Source organism: Astyanax mexicanus, chromosome 8, assembly GCF_023375975.1.
Source record: "Astyanax mexicanus isolate ESR-SI-001 chromosome 8, AstMex3_surface, whole genome shotgun sequence".
NCBI classification, from domain to species: Eukaryota; Metazoa; Chordata; class Actinopteri; order Characiformes; family Acestrorhamphidae; genus Astyanax; species Astyanax mexicanus.
This window is the reverse complement of record NC_064415.1, coordinates 19,971,163-19,997,233: the sequence shown is the minus strand read 5'-3', so window position 1 is coordinate 19,997,233 and position 26,071 is coordinate 19,971,163. Positions and strand designations below refer to the sequence as shown.

Sequence of the window (26,071 nt, the reverse complement as noted above, 5' to 3'; positions counted from 1 at the left end):
CCAGTTTATATGTTGTTTCTTCTGAAATCAAGGATATTAGAAAGTTTAAAGTTCGAAAAACTCCCATTACTGTCCAGGAAAAGCTTTCTGTTAGATTTTTGCAGGATTAATGTGAGGATTTGATTGTATTCAGCGACAATAACTCAAGATAGGTTAGGATGTTGGAGGATCCTCACCCTGCTTAATACCAACATTATTAAAAGGAGCAATATCTTTGCAGAAAACAGAGTTCCCAGGCTCCACAGCTCAATGTTGGTAGATTTATAACATTTTAGCCTATGCCTGGCATTAGACATGGTACCAGAGGATTCATGCTTACCTGCTCCAGACGGTCCTATTCTTTTGGCAGTACTTCCTGACGATCTGTGTGTGAATTTGCATATCTTTGTCAGCAGTGTGTGGAACGTACAGTAGCCGAATCCCATCGTTGGAAGGGCTGTCCATTAGGGGTGGGAAACATGGCGCTAAAATGATATCACGATATTTCATGGTATTTTCACGATAACTATACTTTTGGCGATATGACGAAATACTGAATTAAAAAATATATATATTTCAAGAATACTCTACTGCACCAAAATGCATATTACATTTTTTTTTATTGCATACAGTATGATATGGCACACCCCTAACTGAGATATTAAAAAATACAAGAAATTAATCAGTAACATTAGTTTGTAAGAGAAGTCAATGATCCAGAATGTCATGGTACTAATAATATGTATGATACTGGACAGATATAATCTGTCTCTAGTAGATATATAATGGGAAATGAGAGCAGTATGAATATTACTTTTGCTAAAAACAGCAAAAAACTGAATCCCTGATATGATAATTAGGGGTGGGTGATGCACGATATTTCAGGGCATAATATTGTACGCGATATTGAAAAATGTTGCCGATATTATCGCGTACGATACGATATGGAACACCCCTAGTGTCCATAAACATTTAGTAAATCGTCTGTTTCTCTCTTTTTCTATCTCTCTAGCTCTCATTGACTGACTCCTGATTCTTGTTTAATGTCTGCAATTCTTTTTCATTTTGTCTTTCCTTAACCTCATTACTCTTTCTCTCTCTGTCATGGACAGCTGGTTGTCATCAGTGTGGAACAAAAGGGTGACAAATTTGTCTATTTTGCATAAATACATGACTGATGACTCTCTCTGCCCTCCATATCGTCCAATCTCTTTCTCTCTCTCTTTTTTTTCTGCAAGCGTGGCAAAACATACAGGAAATTGTTGAGCCGGGTGGACGAGGAACAGATCAGATCAGATTTGACTATCTTGACTGTTCACATTTACAAATGTAAGTGACCTGTATCTGTGTGTAATTTAATCTGTCCCTAAAACGCCTCACATGCGCACATTGATACGTGTATAAACATCACCCTTTTCTTCACAACAAAAAACATCATATTTGAGAGATGACTTATAGCTTTATAAATGAAAATGGATGAGTTAACTGCTCATATGTAAAGCATCTTTAGTTGGAGTGGAGAAACAGCTGGTCTGAAGTACGTGCTCAGGTCGAGGAGGAGAAAATGTCAGGTGGTTTGCTTTTGCTGTTTTTGCAGCTATAGCTGCACAGCTGCACCAAGAGATGTGTTGGTTGGAGAGAGAAGCATATAGCAATCTGTGAACGTGCCAAAGTCTGATGAAAAAATCAGATCTAAGCCACATTAAGAAAAAAATCTGAGTCACTTCAGCCTGGTAATGTGAACATAGCCATACATTCTCTCTCTTTCCCCTCTCTCTTTCTCTTAAACTCTTTCTCTCTTACATACTATCTTTTTCTCTCTTCTTTCTCTCAGAGTTAGGGCAGTTATCTGTTTAAGGCACTTTTCTGCTCTTCGTTCTCTTTGCTCTGCCTTTGTTTAGAAGGCTGGCAGGAAGTCCCATGGGAAAGTGACAGATATGGAGACAGATTGGGTGTAAAAGAGCTGAAAGAAGTTTTGACATTAGGATGAGGAGAAGTGAGCCAAAATGAGGCATCTGAAACTTTGGCAAAAGTTAAAGAGAGACAGAAAAAACTTCAAAAAAATCTTACTGATCTTACTGATCATGTCACATTTTTTTTAAATTAGATTTGCAAAAAAGGGAGACTGATGCGAATTTTACTTTTGTGTTTGAAAGGCCTTTGTGTTCCTACTTTATTTGCATAAATCATTTGTATTTTTAAAATATCGCCCAGCCCTAGTTCATATGAGACTTCCACACCTCACGCTACTATAACCTTGCTCTTCTTTCTTTCACACCAGAAAGAAGTGTGAATCACAGATTATAAGATTTATATGATTTGTTACGCCACCACCTACTTCCTTCTACCTAATCCTGCCACATCTGTAGAAAACAGTTTAGTTAGTTTATAGTGAAGAACACGGGTGTAATAACTTCCATATACTTTTAGAAATATTTGTAATTTAAAACGAAATCCCTGATCCACCCACAGTCCCCTTTAAGAGTATCTTAGTTCCTGGGATTTGTAAGAGTGTTTGAGTTTATATACACACACCCATGCTTAGATGACTAGGCCTTTACTGAAGAAATGCCTGAATTCTATGATGGTATATAAAAATAGATTCTAGGCTCATAGAGTTCCAGTTAAGAAGGGTGCTGTGTTTCTTTAAGCAAGCAGGCAGGCAAAGCCTCATGACTGTCAGAAAGTGAGTGAAGGCATGCCAGAAAGAGAGAGAAAATGAAAGGGAGTGTGAGTGAAGGAGTTTTCAGACTTTACTCTTAAACACTCCTTCAGCCTTATCTACGACAAGAAGGTCCTCATGTCAAAAAGAGATGAAGTTCAGAGAGAGAGTGAGAGAGAGAAAGCGAGAGGGATGTTGCAAGGCCTTCATTGTTTGGCTTCTCTGTTAGCAGTATATTAGCATTAGGGTGAGCAGGAGGTGTAGGTCTAATCCAGTGTTTTGTGAGGTTTTGTGCGCGCTGGCCGCTGGCCTGTTTGTTAAGGTCTAATGCCTGTTTGTGGTTCAGCCACTCGGAAGAGCGGCCACTGGCTGGCAGTGATTAGCGTTTAGTGTTTTTGTCAAAAGCCAATTTAGGCTAAAGAGATTATCCAGACGATTAATATTTTATTATGCTAATTCCACTAGGAAAGTAATCCCCCTGAATTCAGTCACACACACACACACACACACACACACACACACACACACACACACTGTCTCTCAACTACAGGAAGTGTGTTTTCTGGATTGATAAAGTGAGCATTTCCTCTCGGCCTGTCTCTCTCCCACAGAAGCTCACTTTCACTACTGATGTTCAATTCCTCTTTTCTGCCGTGCGGCACTATAAGGACAAAAGTATTGGGACACCTGCTTGTGCATCGTTTCTCCAAAATCGGAAGAAGAATGGTCTTAAACAAAAAGATCATCTTGCTTTTGTTGGAGTAGCTGTTTTTGCTGTCCAGTGAAAGTTTTTTTTCTCCTATATCATGGGGCATTGCTGTGAGGATTTGATTGCATGTTAGTGATGTGGTCAAGCTGTAGTCAATATGTGGAATGATCTCCACCTCATCTCAGCATCCCCAACGTTTCAACTCAAAAATTGATGGATAAATTACATTTCTCAGTGATGTATAGATTAAATCTGAGTCTGAATGCATTTACTGGAATAAGAAGTGTCTACAAACATTTAGCCCATTTAAAGTGGCAGTCCTTATTGTTTTGTTTCTAAACTGAAAGCAGAAGTATTTCTGAGTGGAGAAGGGATTAAATATTGTGTTTAATGATACCAGTGTGCTTAAACGACCATCTCTGCTAAGCCTAATATATTAATTTTAAAAATGTCTGGGGTGTCGGGTCGCTTTTCCCAGGAGTTTTTCTGGTCACGTTACGCATCTTTATGTATTACGTCACAAGTACAGATTCTAAAAGTGGATCCAGCTCAGTTTTACTGAACGCGAGCGGCTGCTGGAGCAATGGACACTTCAGAAGAGGAAACTCAGAACTCAGTAGCTCATTCACCCCTAGTAAAAAACAAAGTCTGTAGTTGAAGTGAAGTTTCTGACAGAGCGTGCTCTCTTTTCCTGACTGAACATAATCTGGATTCGAATTCATCGGCTCTGAAAGGAGACCGCATCACACCGATCCAGTTTAAAATGATTCTTCCACATGCTTGGTGCAATTACCCAATCTCACCAGAGAGGGCCCTAAATCCCAAAACTTACTGACATCAGTTTTAAAGTTCCTGTGTTGATTCACTAAAGTACTTTCATATATTGCAAGGCAGATGGCTGTTGCAGTGTGTAGCAATACTGGTATTTTTTCATAGCCCTACCACAGACAGCTCTGTGTGTGTGTGTGTGTGTGTGTGTGTGTGGGGTCATTGTTGTAAATAAAGCAGGTTCTCAGCAGGCTGGTGTAGCTGGTGTTAGGTCTGCAGTAAGTGGATATGAAGTGTGTGTGTGTTTGCACTGTGCTGCCCAGCTGAGGGAGAGTTTTTCTCCCTTTTGTGGTAAAGGAATGACAAGCATCACACGCTTTTCACCCAAACCAATCGAATGATCCGCACAGACCAGAGAGACCAGCCAGTACTGAGTGGATGGACAGACGGACAATAGACGATAGGCAGACTGATAAAAAGAGAGACAGACAGACAGCAAAGCTGATAAAGGCTTTTCTGTGGTGATTCAGTGTAATATGACCACACACATTCTGAGGAGAATGATGAAGAGGGAGGGAAAAGAAGGGAGGAAGAAGAATGGCATGCACAAATACACCGGTCCCACCCTTTCTCTCTCTCTCTTTTTCTTTGGGTTTGTGCTTTTCTCCTTTGATTAGTGTTCATTGTCACTCATTAACAGGACATTTACTGTCAGTCTTGCACTTTCTCCCTCTCTTGCTCTTGTTCTCCTTCTTGCACTCTCTCCCTCTTACTTTTTACTGATACTCTTTCTCTTTTGTGCTATTATGCATTATCCTTCAATCTCTCGCTCTTTCTCTTGCTATGTTTCTCACTCTTTTTGTTTTTCAGTTTGCTTTGCTCTAACTTTTACGCTTTCATAATTTTTCTCACTTTATTTTGCATTCTTGCTCTTTCTTCTGTTCTCTTCATAAGTTTCTCTGTTTGTTTGTTCTCTCACACACTTTCCCTTCTTTTGCCCTCTCTCTCTCTCTCTCTCTCTCTCTCTTTCTTTCTCTCTATCTCTCTCTCTATGTCTCTCTCTAACTATGTTTGACGTCTGTGTCTGCACCTCTCAGCTGTTCGCTCTATTCCGATGGCTAAGTCTCTTATTCTTCTAATCTCTTGCTCTCGCCCTTTTAATCCTCTTGACAGCTTAAATGTGTGTGTGTGTGTCTTTGTTACTTTATTCAAACTGGTTTATCTTTCCACATTTTTATACACCGTCTTCTTTTTTTTTTTTTTTTTTTAGAAATAAGTTGCATCAGTACGAATCAGTGCAATGTAGGCCTTTTACACTAACTATATTTGTTTGGACAATATATTGTTACCAAAAATAACTGTGATGAATGGTATTATTGTCATTCTAAACCACTATCTGGACGGGATTAGTTTCTCAGGGAGTCCTGGCATAGTTTTCTCTTTTATAGGGTGTCCTCTGTGATTTTATTCCCGTTCAGAACGACCATGTACATGTTTTTCTCAGACGTCCTCTGAGAAAATTACAGGCTAGATGATCTACTGTTTTTCGCTGAACTGTGTGGTTCTCTGATAATTTTATTCTCAACTGAACTAACTCGTCACCTCGTGTTTAATAAAATAGCTATTTGTCCGCTGCCACGCACCGCTATTACACTTTGGGTGCGCATTTCCATGGTGATCCACGTAAACATAACTGCGAGTGGAAATGGAGGAGCTACTGAACGCGATATCATGTGACTGAGAAAGCCTAAAATCTCACTGGTGCTCCTGTTTTTTTTTGTTTTTGTTTTTTTTTTATTGCAGTCCGGATGCAAAAGTTTTATTACTGAGTAGAAGTGTGAAATATTTTTTACAGACATCCCCCTGAGAAACTAATCCCGTACAGATAGGGCTTATGAGACTTTTAAACATTAAGAATGTGCAGAGATTGGAGTTGGAATGTTCATATATTTTGGAATATCACAAAAACAAACAAAATATACACACAATAAAGCCACTGTTTCTAAACAGATTTCACATACTAGCTTATTCATATGAATAGGCTGTCCTTGCTATGCAAAACAATGGACAGTATTGAGGTCAGCATAACTATATTAAAACAATAATCTGTATTTCTACATAACTGTTTTAAAAAGCTAGAATAGTTTTAGGCCAGAGTATAGGTTAATGTTTAAATAAACAATGTAAACTTGTTTATTGAGCTGTGGTGTTTGGGTGACTCTGCTGAAATGTGTTTTTTACTTATGACCCTTAGATAAATGGTGCATGATATTTTTTGCAAATCTCTTTCTATGTGTAGATTTTATGTGTGTGTGTATGTGTACATGCATGCGTGTATGTTGGCATTTGCACTGACGGCACTGTCCAGTTCCTTTCTTATTTTCTGTATAGTCTGTGCTGTGGGATAGTACCGCACAAAAGAGTGGATGTGAATGAAAGAATGTAGAAGCTAGAGGACTGTCCCTGTTTCTCAAGCGTATCAAGTATCTACAGTGCCACCCACACAGTGTACTTTTCACCCTACTACTACCACTGCTTCTCTCTTCCCCTTCCCTTCTTTAAAAAACCTAAACTTGGCACCAGCGGAAACAGGATGAGACTGTTGCCACTGGTTACGGGAGTAAGTTCCACTCTGACACAGTGGATCATAGAGGTCAGCACCACATGGGACTGTGTGTGTATGTGTGTTTGTGTGTTTACGAGAAGGGAATTAACTACAAAACTGTTAGTTGTTTAGCTTTGTTTAGTCACATACATTATGCACAAAGGTAGGAATTGAAATGCATTTTTTTTATCACTTGATTTAACAAATTAATTGAATATTCTTTATTATTTTTCCAACTTAAAACATTTTCCCACCACTCTTAAAGAGTACCTCCATTGTACACAATCTGTTTTAAACCTATGGGGTCAGAGTTTTACACCCTTATTCATCGTATTGTGTAACAGAAGTGAGTGTGTTTGTGTCAGGGTGGGGGTTGTCCACATTTCTCAGCAGTGAGCTCCTTCCCCAGGACAAAAGACCCAGTCAGAGCATATGGGGTGAAGAAAATGGCCCTCAGGGTCCGACATCACATCTGTCTTACATGTGTCCTTATACTGATACGCCATACGACTTCTATTATATGGGCTTTCTGTGTCTAGAATTGTGTATTATTTAATCAGCCAATCGTGTAATGTCAGTTCAATACAAAAAATGAGGCTGATATGAGCCAGCAGCTTCAGATAATGAAGAAAAAATTATCTCTATAAATTAGGTTGGCAGGATTGTTTGTGTCAGAAGGGGTGGCCAAATCATACAGAGAGAATAGACTTTCTCTTTTCTCTTTGATTATTTTCTATGATAACTCGCAAAACTACTCCCATAACATAACTTAACTTTAAGTTGTGGGGTAGAGAAAATCAGCTCAGATGTTAGATTTGTGTAGGCAATTTTTATTTAAAATTTCTATTAAATTCAGTTCAAATTAGATCTGGCCAATATATTAATGTTTTATTGTATCATGCTCAATTTTCTTATCGTATCAACAATATTTGGGATATCATCAGTGCTTAAAGAACACTGACGTAAGTGCACGTTTTATTACAGAAGAGTAAATAATCCTTATTTAATTACTCAAAAATGGTGCATAAGAAAGTATTTGAATTTAAATTTAAATATTCTATACTGTGAAAATGTCTTTATATATTATGATATTTATACCAAATATTTTTTTATCAAATCACCCAGCACCCATAACACTATAAGGCTAAATCACTATTGCAATACAATTAATACATGTATGTACACGTTCAAATGTGGGCTGGAGGCACCCTGCTCCGCACATATATTACTTTTTCTTCTACAAACACATCTGATTAAAATTATTTGATCAATAGCAACTTTTCAAAAGTCTTTTTAGAGTTTGTGTGGTGTGTTAAAGTAGGGTAGTTACTCAAATGTGCAGGACTGTGTGATTCCATTACTAGAAATGTGAAACACTTCTGTAAATACATAGTCCAGACAATATATTGTGCTGTGAATTATGATTTTGCTTATTGATTGAAAAACTCAGTATAGGGAGGTGTATTATTGAACAACAGCATAACACCACAGAGGGTCCACTTCTGTTCAGCTCAGTGTTCTTCAGCAGCCTTCCCAGTCACCAGATCGAAATCCAAAAGAACAGCTTTGGAATGTGGCAGAATAGCAGATAAACAGCACGAATGTTATTCCCAAATAATGTGCAGCAGGAATGGCATGACTCATGTTATAATAGAGCAAAATAGCAAAAAAATGTGTCCAAGTTCTTGTGGAAAGGCTGTTTTTAAAGGCAAAATAAGACTCTACCCAGTCTCAGTATGCACTTTCTTTTTCTTTCTTTATCCAGACACCAGTCTGTTGTGTGCTTCATGCTCCTTTTGCTCTTTTGCTTTTTTCACAGCCTTACATTACCGTTACAGACACGTAGAAGTCCCTCCCTACTGCTGTTTCTTGAGCACAAGATTGAGCCTCTGACACTTCCTGTTCTTCCTCCTCCACACCTCCCGCAAGTTCCTGAGCCAAAACATTGAGCAGAAATCCTCAAAACCAGTTTAGCTGCAGGAACCGACAGAACAGCCCATACGGTCTAGATCAGGGGTCACCAACCTTTTTGAACCTGAGAGCTACTTCTTGGGTACCAATTAATGCGAAGGGCTACCAGTTTGATACACACTCATGAAATTACAACTTTTCTCAATTTACCTTTATATGTTATTATTAATAATTAATGACATTCATCTATGTGAAGACACATATCAATATGCAACACTATTTTTATAAATCTCTGCAATTGTTTACATTTTATATTATATTATATTTTAATATAATATTACATATTATATTACATTATATTGTATAATATATAAACTATAGGCTATCTCTAAGCTAATATTAATCTAATATAATCTAAAATTACACCAATGCAACTGTGATTTAAAAAAAAAAAAGAATAGCAACAAAAATGCTATTTTTAGACCAGGTCTGCGGGCTACTCATAAGGTCCTTGCGGGCTACCTGGTGCCCGCGGGCACCATGTTGGTGACCCCTGGTCTAGATTTTAAACACAGATTATTTCCTCTGATAAAATCTACTGCATTCGTAAAGTGATGTACATGAACCTTGCCAATTACTTCAGTTGAAAGTTATAGAATATAGTATGATCCAATGCAAGGCGATACATCTTTTTAAACAAATTTTAAAAAAGTATAAAAGAGTATCATCATAAGTAAAAAAATAAATAAATAAATATGAGTAAAATAAAATTTTACTTTGTATGCATTTAGAAAAGTGTAGTCTAAAGACAGAGTACAACACAGGGGTTTAAAGATGCAGTCAGTAGGAAATGAGAGCGAGCGTGTGAAGTGGCTGCAGCAGTCCAGTTTTAAAACACTGTAGAGAGTTTTCATACGCATGTTAGCATGTGTAGCATGACTGCCTTATCAAGCGTAGTCCAGTTCACTTGAGCTAACCTAGCCAGTGTGGTAAGGAATGAGTGTTAGGGAATGAGCAGCAGGTGCAAGGCGAGGCGTACTGCAAAGTCCTAGTAATAAAATACTGGCTTTAGCTCTACTGACAAGAGATGACGCAATATAGAATGATCCAAAGTCTGCCACTGATTGTTTCTATGTAAATTATTCTTTAATAAGCAATGTTTTATTTTACAGAATTCATCAAGCATTCCTAAACATACCTCAGTACTTCAATATATCTATTATTTCTTACACTTATAATAATATATATATATATAATTTTTGGGGGGTTCTTTCAATCTATTTGTATTTTACTGTATTTTTCGCACTATAAGGCGCACCTAAAACTCTTTAATTTTCCCAAAAATCAACAGTGCACCTTATAACCTGTTTTGCCTTATGTTATAATTCTACCAGTCAGCTTGTGAGGAGCAGAAAAGCCACTCCGCTAAAGTAGCGTGTTATAAAGGAGTTTCAGTATTAGCATTAGCCGCTAACCACAGCGATAGCTCTTTCGCCTTTCAGAGGTGAGGTATATCAGAATGTAGCATGCATGTTTACTGTGTTAAAACAAGCTATGTGGGACGAACCGCTAGCTGATATCACCCTGGCTGACCAGAACACTCAGGGTTCCTTAGTGTAGCTAATAGCGCTGCTGCTAACTGTGGCTAGTTAGCACATGGCAGAAATCTTGGGACATCATGCTAGTTCCGGTCAAAATTTTAATCCTCATTATATAGTGAATACTGACATATTTAGACACTTGTTATTCAGCTGTGTGGTTTCTCTGTGTTAAGAGTTCAGCCTTATTCAGACAGAGCTGCTTCTCTCCAAAGCGTGAGAAAGCTGCATGATAAATGGCTCCTAGCCTGCTTGTTTGACTTCAAGTCAAGGCAGTGTTACTGATATACCAAAACACAGTGTGTGTGAGTGTGTTTATATGCGCATATCTCTTTGTGTGTGTGAATGCCATGTATTAATTGATTTAATTGTTTTAGACTTGCAGAGTAGACTAACTCTTCCACAGTAATTCCTCAAAAATGAAGAGAATGTATGCATGGTCAAAACATGCACACACATGCTTTCTCTCTCCCACACACACACACACACACACACACACTCTTTCTCTCTCTCTCTCACACACACACACACACACACACTCACACAGTCTGTCAACTTGCTCAAGTTACAGGAAGATATTTCACAAGTCTAGACCTGTGGAAAAGCATATTGTAAAACAAACTGCCGTTCACATGCCTCCATATTGCCATCATTCTTAATATCAGTTTTTAACTTTATTTTCTTTCCTTTTTTTATCTCCTTAAACTAAACCTCTCCCTCTGCGTCTTCTGATTTGTTTAGTTATGCTTTCTTTTCTCTGGCCTGCTTTTTGCAGAAGTTTTCAGTTAGACGTTTCCTGTGTGTGAAATTGAGGAGGGCACTCTGTATGGCTGGCACTGACCGACTCTTGATTGGCTAAAAGAGGCTGTCAATGACAGGTGTGTGTGGCAAGCTAGCTAGCTCCCTTCAGGGAGTCGTCATTAGAATGTTGTAATGACAAAGTGGCCTAAGGGAAGAAGATAAAGAATGGAGTGTGTGTGTTTGTGGATGTGTGTCTGTGTGTCTGTGTGCGCATGTATATGGATGCGTGTGTCCCTCTGCGCCTGTTTGGACTGGAACACTTCCCTGGTGGACTCCAACCCGTAACCTCTAACCCCTCGCACACACTCGAGGGAACGTTCAACTCCAGAACTTAATCATTACAGAGAGAGAATTTGCCTGGGAGGCAGGAAGAATCCTGCAGGGGAAAGTAACGCTAACACAGAAAGAATAGGGAAGGGAAAGTGAGAGAATAGAGAATAGTGAAGGGTAGTGACTTACTTCTGTTTGCAGCAGGTATTTATTAGCTTTACATTCCTTAAAGGGTCTGAATGGCAGGTAGCCCTGCTTTGCTCTGTGAACATTTGTAGCCATTAAATACAAACCATAACACTCAATATAGCCTGTTTACACAGTTGAGCAAAACTAAACTAAATTTGAGCTAAATTATACAGCTCTGGAAAAAATTAAGAGACCACTTCAGTTTCTGAATCAGTTTCTCTGTTTTATACCTATTTATAGGTAGTAAAATCAGAGTAAAAATAAACATGGTTGATTTATTCTATAAACTACGGACCACATTTCTCCCAAATTCCAAATAAAAATAATGACAATTTTATATTCATGAAGTATTAAGAGTTCAGAAATCAATATTTGGTGGAATAACACTGGTTTTTAATCACAGTTTTCATGCATCTCGGCATGTTCTCCACCACCAATCTTACACACTGCTTTTGGATAACTTTATGCCACTACTGGTGCAAATATTTAAGCAGTTCAACTTGGTTTGATGGCTTGTGATCATCCATCTTCCTCTTGATTATATTTCAGAGGTTTTCAATTTGGTAAAATCAAATAAACTCCTCATTTTAAGTGTTCTCTATTTTTTTCCAGAGCTGTATGTGTATTAATTTGTTACTTTTTGACATCATTTATACTTTGACACCTCGCTGTAGTCCTTTACATCACAAACAGACCAATATAATTAAAGGCTACAAAATGATACTACTACTGAAACTAAGATAACTTTTTTCTCCTTTGTAATTAAAAAGGTGATATTTTGGAGGTACAAGGTTTAGCAACATTACCAAAATCTAAATCTTTTTATTTATTTTAAACGGTTGGTTCCACTTAATGTTTACACATTACAAACCCAACAACTGTACCATACAACTGGTCCAACAACACAAAATTCATTGTGATTTTAATTTGTTTAAATTCAATGGCAAAGATCAGAATGTTGGGAAAATACTTGATGACTGTTCCTAATAAGATTAATGACTTGTTAACAGATAGAGACAAGGAAAAAGGTAAGCAAAGTCAAGTGAGACAGAAAAAGGGTGTAAAAGAGAGTGAATTCTATTAAATAGAGGGCAGGAAAGAGGTAGAAGACAAATACCGAGTATTTATGGTTCTGTTCTGCTTTGTTTACTGTTCACATTCAGGAGCTGTGCTGTTTACAGAGTGCTGTGCTAAACCACACCACCCCGGTCCTTACCAGCATGGGTTCAGTGTGCCCTCATAAGCTCCTGACACTCCAGCATAACTGCCGACTGTTGTCAGTGTCAGAACAAGGAGGAGCAGTGGTGATCGATCATAGGCCATGTTTCATGGGGTGTGTCCATTAAGGGATTTTTTTTTAAGAATCGTGATTCCTAGGCCTGGCGATTCTGAATCGATCCTAAATGCCCCAAAATCGTTTTAAAAATGTGTTTAGATTTTATTTTTTGATGCTCCTAATCCAGACAGTACTGCATACCACATTTTGCGTATTATTTATATTTAATTTTATGTTTAATATGCTGGAACCAAGGTACGTTTTACCTTCATGTTGCTTTTTTTAAAAAAAATTATAATAAGAAAGAATAAAGTGGGAGAAGCTCTGATTAATACTGATAGACTAGCACTTACGTGTGACTCCCAGACCCAGTCATATGTTTAATATTTCAGGTTCTGTAGGTTTAATACTCAAGGTTAAGTTTTGAAAATAAAGCCACGAAGCAATATGGTTAAAAAACTGTGATGTCTGTGTTTTATTTTTAAGATTACATTTTAAAGATTTACAAAAAATTAAATATAAAATGTTGCAAAAACATTTGATAAAGTAAGGAACCTAAAGTGGTTGTTTTAAATAAATGCACATAATTAAAAAAAAAAATAAATATAAATCATTTAAATTGAAAAATTGTTCCGGAATCGAAAATCGGTTCTGAATCCAATCGTGACCCCAAAAATCGGGATTGAATCAAATTGCCACACACTGAGAGATTCGCACCCCTATGTTCCTCACAGTTCATAGTAGAAGTACACTGAAATTATGTATATAAATGTACTTTTATAAATACACCAAAAATTAGATAGTTTAACACACAGGACAGTGCAATGCCAAAAGAGTACAATCTGAAGTATAAGATGCAAACATGTGTATCATAATATGACATAAGTATATGCAATATCAGTTTATAGCATATGTGATCAGCAGTTTTTTTTTTTGCTCACTTATAACATAAACATTTAACATAACAATCAACAGTGCTATAATGATAATAGTGTATCATGGGACCTGTAGCCAGTCCCTTGTCTATTGTAGATGATATTCAGGCACAAAACCGGTTTGAGTGCCCTCAAATAACATGTTTTGCACTTTACCCAGCACTAAGATGATGTCATTTTACAGTAAGTATTGCATAGGTAGTCATTGGGTGGATGACCCACGTATAAAAAAATGCTGTAAATTGCACACCATCATTTCTCAGTGCTTTACTCAAGTTACCAGACTTTTTTAAAACATGCTCCCCTTCTCTAAAGGCCATGTCTGATTCTGCAGCTCTGTTTCTCCAGGCGATGTTGTCTATAACCACATCTTCGATTAAATCTGTAATTAGTTTCTGCTTTTCTCACATTCTCACATTCCACCGTGAGTGATGATTGGATCCTGTGACAGAATCTCAGAAACTCCTGCTCCTCTGTATGTGATGGGTCCCAGTGAACCTGGGTTGTGTTTAAACTGGGATTTCAGAGCCTTTACATAATAGCTTTTGTCGTGCGTGTGTTACGGACGATGTTTAGTTAGGGATAAGCCTTTTAAAATCAGAAGTGTACCTAAAAGACTCTTTATTATTCCATCTCTCGCATTTCAGTGTGTGCTAAACTGCGACTCTGGAGCTGCAGAAGCTTTGGAAGAGTATACACATGCGAAACCTGTTTACATTTTCTGTTTTCATTTCTCCTCAGGAGGTGGAGATTGTGGACATCAGCCATATCAGGGACACCAGAACAGGGAAGTTTGCCAAGTTACCAAAGGTACGGTGTGCAGGAGAGAAAGTGTGTCTTTGTCTTAACTCTTTTGTTTTAAATAGGAATGGGTGGATTAATGATGATTTAATGTTTCAATACTTATTTTCCAGTCTTTTTTTACAAAAAAATAAAGTGTTACCTTTACACGACTATTTTAATTTTCTATGGATATTTTATAGAAAAAGTGGAAAAGAAATGATGATGGAAAATGAATGTGGCCGATTTTTACACAATTCTTATCAGGTTCCACTGGTTTGTAGTTTGATTAAATTGCACATGCAGGCTACACTTACAAGAATTTAGATTTTTAAAGCAAGTGGTGTCATACTTCTTCATCACTTGATTATACAGCGAATGATGAAACACTTGCACTTTCAGTGGAAGTCAGTGTGTACATACTGTATATTTATACAGCAAATGATTTTCAAACACACACATTCAGTGGAAGTCAGTGAATACGTACAGCTCTGGAAAAAAATCTGAATCAGTTTTTTATAGGTGAGTAAAATAACTATTGTTGTTTTATTCTATAAACTACGAACAACATTTCTCCTAAATTCCAAATAAAAATATTGTCATTTAGAGCATTTATTTGCAGAAAATGCGAAATGAGAAAGCAAGTTCATTTTAGAAATCAGTATTTGGTGGAATAACTCTTTTTTTTAACGTTTTTAATCACAGTTTTCATGCATCTTGACATGTTCTCCTTCACCAGTCTTACACACTGCTTTTGGATAACTTTATGCCACTCCTGGTGCAAAAATTCAAGCAGTTCAGCTTGGTTTGATGGCTTGTGATCATCCATCTTGCTCTTGATTATATTCCAGAGGTTTTCAATTTTGATAATTGAAAGAAACTCATAATTTGTAAGTGGTCTCTTTAATCATGCCAGCTGTTCTGACACAACTCAAGAAGGAATGGCAATTAACAATTTTCTCAAAGTTTAAAACAGCAAAAATAAAGATATTACACTTTAAAAAATATGAGCACCCACTCATGCATTTAGGAGTTATATCACTGTCCTACTGAATTTATAACATTGAGGGGACAAAATGCTATATATTGCATACATTGTCTTTTTGAGAAATGGTCCGATTTGGTGTATTATTTCATATGTTTATATTATATTTACATTTAAATTTTAGCTTGATTGCCAGCCCTTATACGTATGCTAAACAGTGTGTTTAACATAAGATTTGTTATTTTTATTAATGAGCAATAAAAACTGTCACAATCAACACAAATAAATGTGAATAAAAGAATTACATTGACACGTTCCTTAAAAGAGCTGAACAATTATGTACAATTCTCATTTATTGCTGCACAGACTGATAGGCCGACACGGTTCTACTTATTAGTTATCAGCATGACTACTCGACCTCAATCTTTATCATTTATCTGAACCCGTTCATCACTCTACAGAGCAGATATTAATGCTCAGCTCATTAAAAAATCATCTCTGTAACTGGAGAACGTAGTAAAAGCTATTTATAGACGTCTCACTTCCATTGAGCTGAAAGACGCAGCACAGGGACTCAACACTGCTGTTCAGGTGGAGTGTGCTGTGCTCTCTCTCTCTCTCTCTCTCTGTGTACTATGACCTTATAAAAGTTTATTGCTGGCTGCTTTTTGATAGTGTGGCTGTGTTTGTAAGATCAGATCTCTATGGTTGAACCATAAAGCTACAGAAGAGGGCAGAGCTCTGCAGAGGAACAGTCACACGCTGTACTTTAACAGACTGCTGGAGGTGCAGGGTGGGGCGCTGCACCCGGGGATTAATCACAATTAGCTGGATGAAATTAAACTGTGACTGGTGGGTGGAGAGGGTTTCCGAATGAGCTGCAGAAATCCAGACACTGTGAAGAACATACAAAAAGGGGGAGAACTGAGATCAGACCTATGTTTGGTTATCCAAAAAACATCTCATCTAATAAACCTAAAAGAAGGTATAAAAGCAGTTTTGAATAGTGCTAAGCTACTTTAATAAGAGTTGTTTGCCTATATTAGGGCAAAATACTGTAATACTATGGACAAAAGTATTGACACACCTGCTCATTCAATAGTTCTTCCAAAATAAAGTGATTAGATAGATTTGATTTTACTTTATATCAATATTATCTCAAGAAACTGATACAATAAAAAAATAAATTACCGTATTATAAGGCACACGATCAGTAAACGTCTATTTTCTGGTCTATTTTTATACATAAGGCGAATTTTAAGAGACACTACAAGTAACTTCTAATTCAGCAGGGTGGTGGTGGGTAGCTAAATAAGTAAAGCTAAGCTAAGTAAACATATCTGTAATTAAAAAGACTTTCTATTAAAGTCAAACGAGCACTGGATGTTAATCTACGCATATTTCTCTCCTAAAAATGGTTATTTTGGTGAGTAAAGCACTTCAGTTTATTTACAGTAAGCTCAGATTCCCAAATTTCTCCAGCACTAAGGCTGGAGCATTAGCATTAGCGGCTAACTGCTAGCCATGGATGTTGAATGACCAGCACTTCACCCCACCTCATCCCCAACTCACCAACTTGTCCCTAAAGTATTGGATTCGACCTTACCATCAGTCCAGATAACACAGTTCCACTTGTCCCCAGCTCAGTGCTGGTGGGCTTTATATCATCCAGAACATGTTTTACATTAGACATGTTGTCAATATGTTTGTGTTTATTTATTTGCAGTTCTTCTCTACAGGGATTTGAGATGATTTAGGTGTTTGTTTGTGTGTGTGTGTGTGTTTTAACCAGACTTTCACACTTTACCAGAATTACCAGACTGAGGGGCTAGGTTGTAACATTTGCAGTTACTCCACTATGTATTAATGTGTGTGCACGTGTGTGTGTGTGTGTGTGTGTAGGCCCTAACAGTGCGAGAATTGCTGGGCTTTGGGAAAGGTGAGGGGAATGTGGAGGGCAAGCTGGTGACGGTTGTCCATGGCAACGACCTGGTCAACATCTCCTTCCTCAACTTCCAGGCTATGCAGGAGGACATTGCCAAGGTAATAACATCAATCTGCCACCTACACCAAGACTCTGTGTTCCTGTGTCTCGCTTACCCATGCCCAGTCTGTCTGTCTCTCTCTCTCTCTCTCTCTCTCTCTTTCTTTCTTTCTTTCTTTCTATCTCTTTCCTTCTTACATAGGGTCATCTTTTCTCAATGGGCCTTCTCTTTTTATTTTATTTTTTCTTTGTGGGGATTTCCTTAATGGGATTTCCTCAATGGGATTTCCTCGTTCTCTTGTCTCTCTCTCTCTCTCTCTCTCTCGTCCTCCTCTTTGAAGCTGACCCAGACTGCACTGGTTTACTGTGCTGACTCATATTGTGTGTTTCTGTGTGTGTCTGCATGACTGTATCTCCAGGTGTGGACCGAGGAGCTGTTTAAACTTGCTACAAACATACTCTCCCAAAACAGCTCACGCAATACCTTCTTACTCAAAGCGTGAGTATTTGTGTGTGTCTCTGTATGTATATATGTATGTGTATGTGTGTGTCTCTCTGGACGTGTGTGTGTGTGTTTGTGTGTCTCTCTCTCTACGTTTCTGTCTCTGTATGTGTGTGTGTGTGTGTGTGTGTGTCTCTGTATGTGTGTGTATTTGTATGTGTGTGTCTCTCTCTGTATGTATGTGTGTGTGTCTCTGTATTTGTATGTGTGTCTCTGTATTTGTGTGTGTGTCTCTGTATGTGTGTGTCTCTGTATGTGTGTGTGTGTGTGTGTGTGTGTGTGTGTGTGTGTCTCTCTGTGTGTGTGTGTCTCTCTGTGTGTGTGTGTATCTCTGTATGTGTGTTTATCTCTGTATATGTGTGTCTCTGTATGTGTGTGTGTGTGTCTCTGTATGTGTGTGTCTCTGTATGTTTGTGTGTGTGTCTCTGTGTGTCTCCCTGTGTTTGTTTGTGAACTAGATTGTGTGTACTTATGGGTAAACATGTCATTATTATGTTTGTTTTAGTCCTCCAATAAAACAACTTTTAATTTAGTAAATTGCAGCCCACAATGTTTTACAATGGGCCGTAAAGTTACAGCACACCTCTGTCTCATACACCCCCCCCCCCCACCCCCCCGTTTTCACTGTCCTTTTTTTTTTTTTTTTTTTAACTCATCCTCTGCTCCATGATCACAGTAAAAGAGTGCTGGACACTGATGAAGACGAGCAGAAACAATTAAATGGAATCAATTCAGTGGTCTGAAGAGGAAATTAAAACACTGTGATGAAAGAAGATGCTCTGATAACAGCCTTTACTGTTCTCATTTAATCAATAACGTTTATTATAGTGCTTATGAAGATTTACTATCTAAAGACAAACTGAGAGAGAGAGTGGCAGCAATTAGAACAGACCCTTCTGATTATTTTATTAATTAAATGACATGCCGGTTATTAAAGTGGACTAAAATGAAATACTGTACAGGATTTTAACTGCTATGGTTGAGTAATCAACGTTTAGTAGATGGAAGTGTTAACCCTCTGTTTACATTGTTGTCTTTTTATCAGGAAGAAGGTCCAGATGCAAAAAACGCAAACGCAAATTTAGTAGCATATGATTTGTTAATTCTTATAGACAGTCATTTCCTGTTACACTGAAGAGCTCTAGTTGATATCAGAGAACAGGTTAATATGCAAATCAGGCTTCCTGTATATGGCTTTCATAGATATCACAGTTAAAAAAGGGTTAATCAAGCTCTGTGCGCCAGGAAGCTTAAGCTGGGAAAACAGGTGGATATCCTTCTAGGCAAAAAAGCAAATCCTAGTCAAGTGGTCTCTACATCTCTGTCACCACACAGAGAACAGCAGTAGTATTCACTAAAACTCAGGAATAATTACCATTACTTTAAGTAACTACTGTGTTATTTCTACAGTGCTAAAATTGACTTTTGTTATGGGCCCTGTGAGCCGCATAAGCCAACTATGAAAGTAAAATCAGCGTATTTCAATCTGAGGAAAAATAATAGGGTAGTAAGTAGGCATAACTTAAAGGAGCATTAAGGATTGTATTTCCTGTAGTAACTCATAACATGATCAGGATGCTCATGCCATTCCCCCAGTCCCATTTCCACATCCCAGGTTGCCAGGTTCCATACAGTTATTTTTCTGCTCAACAGTTAATCACTGAGCCTTAGTAAGGTTGCCAACCATAGCTAGTTAATTTACCTCCACCATTAAAGTAGTAGAAACGGGCATTTTGGACACTAACGCATAGCGTTAATTAATCAGCAATCTTTTTTTTAAAGGGTATGACCATATAAACTATGAACGGCTAAAAAGTCTTTGGTCTTACAATAAATCTGAAAAAGCTGTGTAGTAAAATGCATCGTGTCCTGGCCAAAAGATAAACTAAGGATATAACTCTGCATATAGTTATGAAGAGTTAAGTCATAAGGCTGAGAAACAAGTATTAAATAGTAAAAAAACATAATCTTAATTCCACACTGTTCAACATAAAATAGCCTTTAAAGGTTATTTGAGCAGTGCTGTATAATAAATACTTTTGGTTGCATTAATACCTGTGAGCAATTATTATAAAATGTCATAATCTGTAATTATTTTCCTTGGCCTACCAGTACATATTAGGGTACTAAGCTCACCAGTTCTCTTTCTTTTGGTGAGTCTAAGGCTTGTTTTTTGTTTGCTACTTTTTTATTCTAGTTTTTCAGTCATAAAATGACTTATTGTCACAATCCTTATACATGCATCAATAAATTAAATAAGAACATAAGAACTGCTGATTCATTAGAATTGCCTTGTGACCTAACTATGTAATCAAAAATTCCTGTTTTAGGAGGTAAATGAAACAAAACATGCCAAAATTGGCTTTAAAATAGGCTTTAAAAAAATATGGGACAGTGTAATAAAGAGAAAAGTGTTTTGTTGGCAACACCATGCCACAAAGTGTTAATCTAGTTATTGTGGCATACATTTTTTAGAAGCATATCATAATTAGAGATTGTATTTATTTATTGTCTTTTTTCTTCACAGATACACCAAGCTAACTCTGCAGGTGACCCAAGATGGGAAAATCCCAGTAAAGAAGTGAGTAAGATCAAACACACACAGATATACAAATACAAATGTATGCAGATTCACGTGCATACACTGAGACTGATCAGTTCACCACATCTCGTTTCATAAAGCTGCTTTCTCTTCTCCTCTCCTGCTTTCACTTTCAGTTCTCCTCACTGAAACCTGCATGACTGTCAAAACTGTGCTGAAGTGGAGACTAATGATATGACCTGTCAGCCATGACAGTAACACTCGTTTAATGTTTATTCTGATGTTCTCTCACTTTTGCCTCTCTTTTTCTCCTTCAGTATTCTGAAGATGTTCTCTGACAAGAGACGAGTGGAGTCAGCTTTGGAGCAATGTGGTCTTGTGGCTAATAGGGTAATCAGTCATTAATCAATTATTTATTCATTAATCAATAGACTGATCAATAGATATTTTTAGCCCGCATTATCTCCAGTAACCCAAGAGCATATCCCTTCTTCTACTGATCATCTATCTTCACTCTGTCTGTCTCTCTATTTCTCTCATTCAAGCTTTAAGAGTTTTTAAAACCTGTGTATTACTACTAATATTTGTTTGCAATATCCTGCAGCCTTAATACTCACTGTGCAGTAAGATGAGACTGTGTACACCTCCATATACAGCTCTGGAAAAAAAATAAGAGACCATTTATAAATGACAAGTTCTTTTGATTTTACCACATTAAAAACTTCTGGAATATAATCAAGAGGATGATGGATGATCATGCTTGATTTTTTTTTGCACCAGGAGCAATAAAGTTATCCAAAAGCAATGTGTAAGACTGGTGAAGAAAACATGCCAAGATGCATGAAAACTGTATTTAAAACCAAGGGTTATTCTGCCAAATATTGCTTTCTGATCTGTTAAAACTTTATGAATATGAACTTGTTTTCTTTGCATTATTTGAGGTCTGAAAGCTCTGCATCTTTTTTTTTATGTTCAATGTTCATTTTACTTTAACATGTACCTATACCTGTAAATAGCAAAATCAGAGAAAAAGTGGTCTCAGTTTTTTTCAGAGCTGTATATTTTCTTTAATTGTTTTAATTTTTAAGTGTTTCATGATTTGGGATCAGCAGTTTAAACAGTGCAATTTTCTCATGTTTGCTTTGATTTTTGCCAAAGAAGGAGAAGTTGCATCTCTGTCTCCAGCTCCCTGCTCTCACAGTGACCATACAGCTGCTTCTCCTGCTGCCCAACCCAGAGAGCCATGACATCTCTCTAATTCTCTCTCTCTCTCTTTCTCTCTCATTCTCATCGTATCTCTCTCTTTTTCCATTGCTCTCTCTCATATTAGTATATTAGCAGTCTTGGGTACAAATGGCAGAGTTGTTCTTTTTTTCCTGCCTACATCTTTTCTTTTCATATATATATTTTTTAATCTTTATGTATTTATCTACTGTTTTGCAGTCAGATTGCAGTTTTAATGAGGTGTAACTGGTCCAGGATCTGCTGAATAGTCACAGTTTGAAGCTTTAAGAGCTGGATTTACTGCTGCACATCGCCCTCTGCTGGTCTTTATAAGAAATACGTTAAGAAGAGTTCTATTGGTGCTCTGGTAATTTAGAAAAGGCCTGATGAGGGAAAAGCCAGTCAGCATGCAGATGCAGACCTTTTTCTGTTAAACTAAACCAGTGCTTATAAGACCCAGTCATCTATTTTATTCGAGTCACTCCAGGTCTTGATTAAATGTGTGGTGATTTAGTAAAGTTATAAGCTATAAATGGTCATTTCTTTCTTCCAGTGTTTTCTCTATGCCTACAGATTGTGGCTTGATTGTTGGGTTATGGCACTGTCAAGTACAGCTTTGTTTGTTTTTTTTGTGTGTGTCAAAACGAGACAACAAGGTATGACTTTACCCTCCTCTTTATCTATCTCAGGCAGACGGAGTTAAGCTGGACGACTTCACATGGGACAAGTTCCAGAGCTTTCTAAACAACCTGTGTATGAGGCCTGAGATTGACCGCATCTTCCTGGAGCTGTAAGTCATGGAGAGTTGAAATTAATGGATTTGTTTGGATTGTTTGGATTCTCACTTAAGTTGTTTGATATCTTGATTTGATGTAAAGGATCTTTAAAAGTTCTACATACTCTGACCATTAATATGCGACCTTGGGAAGCTGATCATAAATGGCCAGCACAGAGTACAATGATGTGAGATGTGATCTGATCATAGAGACACTCCTAAAATGATAGGTGTAAACAGAACACCCAGGATACATGTTGATGCCAGGTGTGAATGTGGAGTTATATATACTTCTCTATTACAAATATGCTTTTTTTATGGACTAAATTGTGATTTACCCATGCAACATTCAAAAACCTTTAAAGCACCTTTTTTTTTAGTTTGAGTTCGTGATAGAACTTGAAATATTTGTTGCAATGTGAGGTAATCAAAATTTTCACATCTACACTCTTCACTAGAATCATATTCTATTTACATATACATATAAGCCTGGGGTGGGAGGGTAATCTCCTTTTAAAGTAAATTGTTAAATAAAAAAAAAGGAAGAAATTCTAATACACACATACATCACTATTATACATCACAAGATAAAATGCTAAAATATGTCTCACATATAAATGTGTAAAATGTGTGTGTTTGTGTTTAGTGGCTCTAAAGGGAAGCCCTTCCTGTCTCTGGATCAGATGTTAGACTTCATCAACCGTAGGCAAAGAGACTCGCGGCTGAACGAGGTGTTGTACCCTCCCCTCAAACGAGAACAGGTCCGACAGCTCATGGAGAAATACGAAAGCAACCCCAGCCAACTGGAGAGAGGTAACATACACAGATACACACACAGACACAAGCACTCACAGTGAACGTTTGTGGTAGTTACGATGTGGTGGTGAAAGTGATACAGTTGATTGTAATGGAATGTGTGTGTGCTTCTGATACTGTCTGCAGATCAGATCTCTCTCATGACGTTCAGTAAATATCTGGGAGGAGAAGAAAACGCAGTGGTTCCTCCTGAGCGCTTTGACGTAATGGACGACATGAACCAGCCGCTGTCTCACTATTTTATCAATTCTTCACACAACACTTACCTCACAGGTTTGTGCGTGCACTTTCTACACACACACACCTTCTCCGTAAAAGCACTGTGGATCACTCCTCTTAAGAAAGAGTAAGATGAAACATCGTAGCAGGCAGCAGAGTAGTGGAAATGTATCACCTATTCTCCAAACAGCATCAACAGCAAACATTTTGCTACTAGTGAGACAATTAAACACTGTGGAATAAAACTACCCTTGTAGTGATGTATTACCCTTTTGTTGGATGGGTGATTGAATTAATTGGTCATTTGAAGAGATTTGTCCAGTAGGGCTGTTGTTGGATGTGTTTCCATATGACGTTTTGATGTTTTCAAGCACAATTAGTGGACTAGTTCCCCCATGTTTGATTACTCAATTTTTTTTAGAATAACTCAAGCTGATCCCAAATCTTTTTTTTTTAGAGCTTGGAGATTTTTACACCATTTTAAATATGAAACCTAGTGTGTTTTTTCAACAAAGTAAGTGTGTGTGACCAATATAGAGAATGAATTAGTCATGTTCATATTGAAAATGCACAGGTATGCCTAGAGCTGGGAAATATGTCCAAAAATGATTTCACAATATATCTCTTAATTAAAGGGAGTTCCTGGTTAAATTAATTTTAAATAGATGATGTTTAGATAAATAAAATAAATGTCCATCAAGAAACAAGAACAACTGGTTGCCATAATTGCCTTGTTATATAAATGCATAATGTTGCCATGAGGCAAAATATGTAAAAACACTGTGTTAAAGTTTTGTTTTAAGAAAATTGAAACAAAATAGCCACAATAATAATAAACACATTAAAAGGAAGATACAATAAACCAAAAATAAAGTAACACTATGCAATAGAGGGTTCAACACGCATATTGTTGATATAATAAAGTTTATCATGATATGAAACAAAATCTTCATATTGGCCACCTTTAGGTAAAATCTGTACTGCTGCTTATGGAGCAATCCAAATGCCTTGGACTCTGCTGAATCAATATGACATAATGTAATGGTTTGTGCATCATGTTTGCTGTACTATAAACAAATTACTAGGTGTCCGTTATGAAATTTATACCATAAAGATTTCTCGGATGTGATCACTACCTCTACATACTTTATTCATATATTGTGTGTATGTGTGTGTGTGTAAACAGTGGGCCAGTTGACAGGGCCGTCCTCAGTAGAGATGTACAGGCAGGTGCTGCTGACAGGCTGCCGCTGTATTGAGCTGGACTGCTGGAAGGGCCGTCCACCTGACGAAGAGCCAATCATCACACACGGCTTCACAATGACAACAGAAATCCCCTTTAAGGTGTGACCATCACCCTTCTTTTCTGCTGTTCATCATCTGTTTTCATGCTGTCAGCTGCATGTGTTTAACATGAGTATTGTGTCAAAGACGTTTTTTTCTAATTTACTTTTAACGGTATTTATAATTTTTCTTTTACTGACGGACTTTTTCTCTTTCCCTCTGTAGGAGGTGATTGAGGCCATAGCTGAGAGTGCCTTTAAAACATCCCCCTACCCCGTCATCCTCTCCTTCGAGAATCATGTTGATTCGTAAGCCTGCTTGCTTGTTAACCTTTTACTTAAACATATTTAAATTGATTTTATTTAATCTTGCCTTAACCTGTGTTATCCCCTCTTTCTCCAGCACGCGGCAACAGGCTAAGATGGCGGAGTACTGCCGCTCCATATTTGGTGATGCGTTGCTCATTGATCCATTAGAGAAATACCCGGTGAGTCCGAGGTTAATGCAGGGCTGTGTTCACATAATGACATGTGATTTTATTTGCTGTAACATGTTGCCTTGGGTGCAACTGATCTGTAATGGCGTTGCTAATACACTGAATGTGATTTCCTGCTCTCTGCTCATCCAAAACTCTAAATCAGAAACATTTGGCTGAGTGAAAAATACTACTAGACAGTATGAACTCAAGATATTTCATTATTTGTCTGGTCAACTTAATTTCTTCATTTTTAAACATTTCTTAATATATATTTATTTCTGGGTTTTAGACCTGCATCACATTCCTACAAAATGGAACAGAAAGGCATTTACCACACTGTAATGTTGCTATTCCTATTAAAAAAACTTGTACACCAATTCAGGCCAGTCCAGTACCTGTACCGTTTTGTTCCACAGTCATTTCTTTGTGTGCAGCTTTGCATTGTCTTGTGTTAAAATTGCATGATTGTCCCAGGAAAAGGTATCATATGTTGCTCTGAGATCTTATTCCTCTTTTCTGGGTTATTCTGCCATCATTTATGACTAGCATAATAATATAATAATATTTCTTCTGTGACATCTCTTGTTTGGAAGGTGTCTAAAGAGCAGGAGTAGATGTATAATTAACACAAAAAAAGGAAATTGTCTATGCAAAACATAAAATATCTTTGCTTCATGTCAGTGAAATGCAAAAAGGCATAGGGAATGTAAGGGCGGTTTCACACCTGTAGTTTGTTTTTTTAGTCCGGATTAGTTGATGAGTTCGTTTACTTGGAACGT

General features: G+C 37.4%; 1 protein-coding gene across 1 annotated transcript in view; it reads left to right on the top strand.

Moving 5' to 3' along the window:
* The window catches only part of plcb3 (phospholipase C, beta 3 (phosphatidylinositol-specific)), an 80,812-nt gene that overhangs the window by 32,851 nt on the left and 21,890 nt on the right, over positions 1–26,071 (top strand). The window contains exons 3-13 of the mRNA XM_007242041.4: positions 14,445–14,513; positions 17,371–17,511; positions 17,872–17,951; positions 20,482–20,535; positions 20,814–20,886; positions 22,410–22,510; positions 23,142–23,308; positions 23,438–23,584; positions 24,717–24,874; positions 25,040–25,122; positions 25,217–25,301. Coding sequence (XP_007242103.3) covers positions 14,445–14,513; positions 17,371–17,511; positions 17,872–17,951; positions 20,482–20,535; positions 20,814–20,886; positions 22,410–22,510; positions 23,142–23,308; positions 23,438–23,584; positions 24,717–24,874; positions 25,040–25,122; positions 25,217–25,301 — 1,158 coding nt within the window. The remainder of the gene's footprint in view (positions 1–14,444; positions 14,514–17,370; positions 17,512–17,871; positions 17,952–20,481; positions 20,536–20,813; positions 20,887–22,409; positions 22,511–23,141; positions 23,309–23,437; positions 23,585–24,716; positions 24,875–25,039; positions 25,123–25,216; positions 25,302–26,071) is intronic.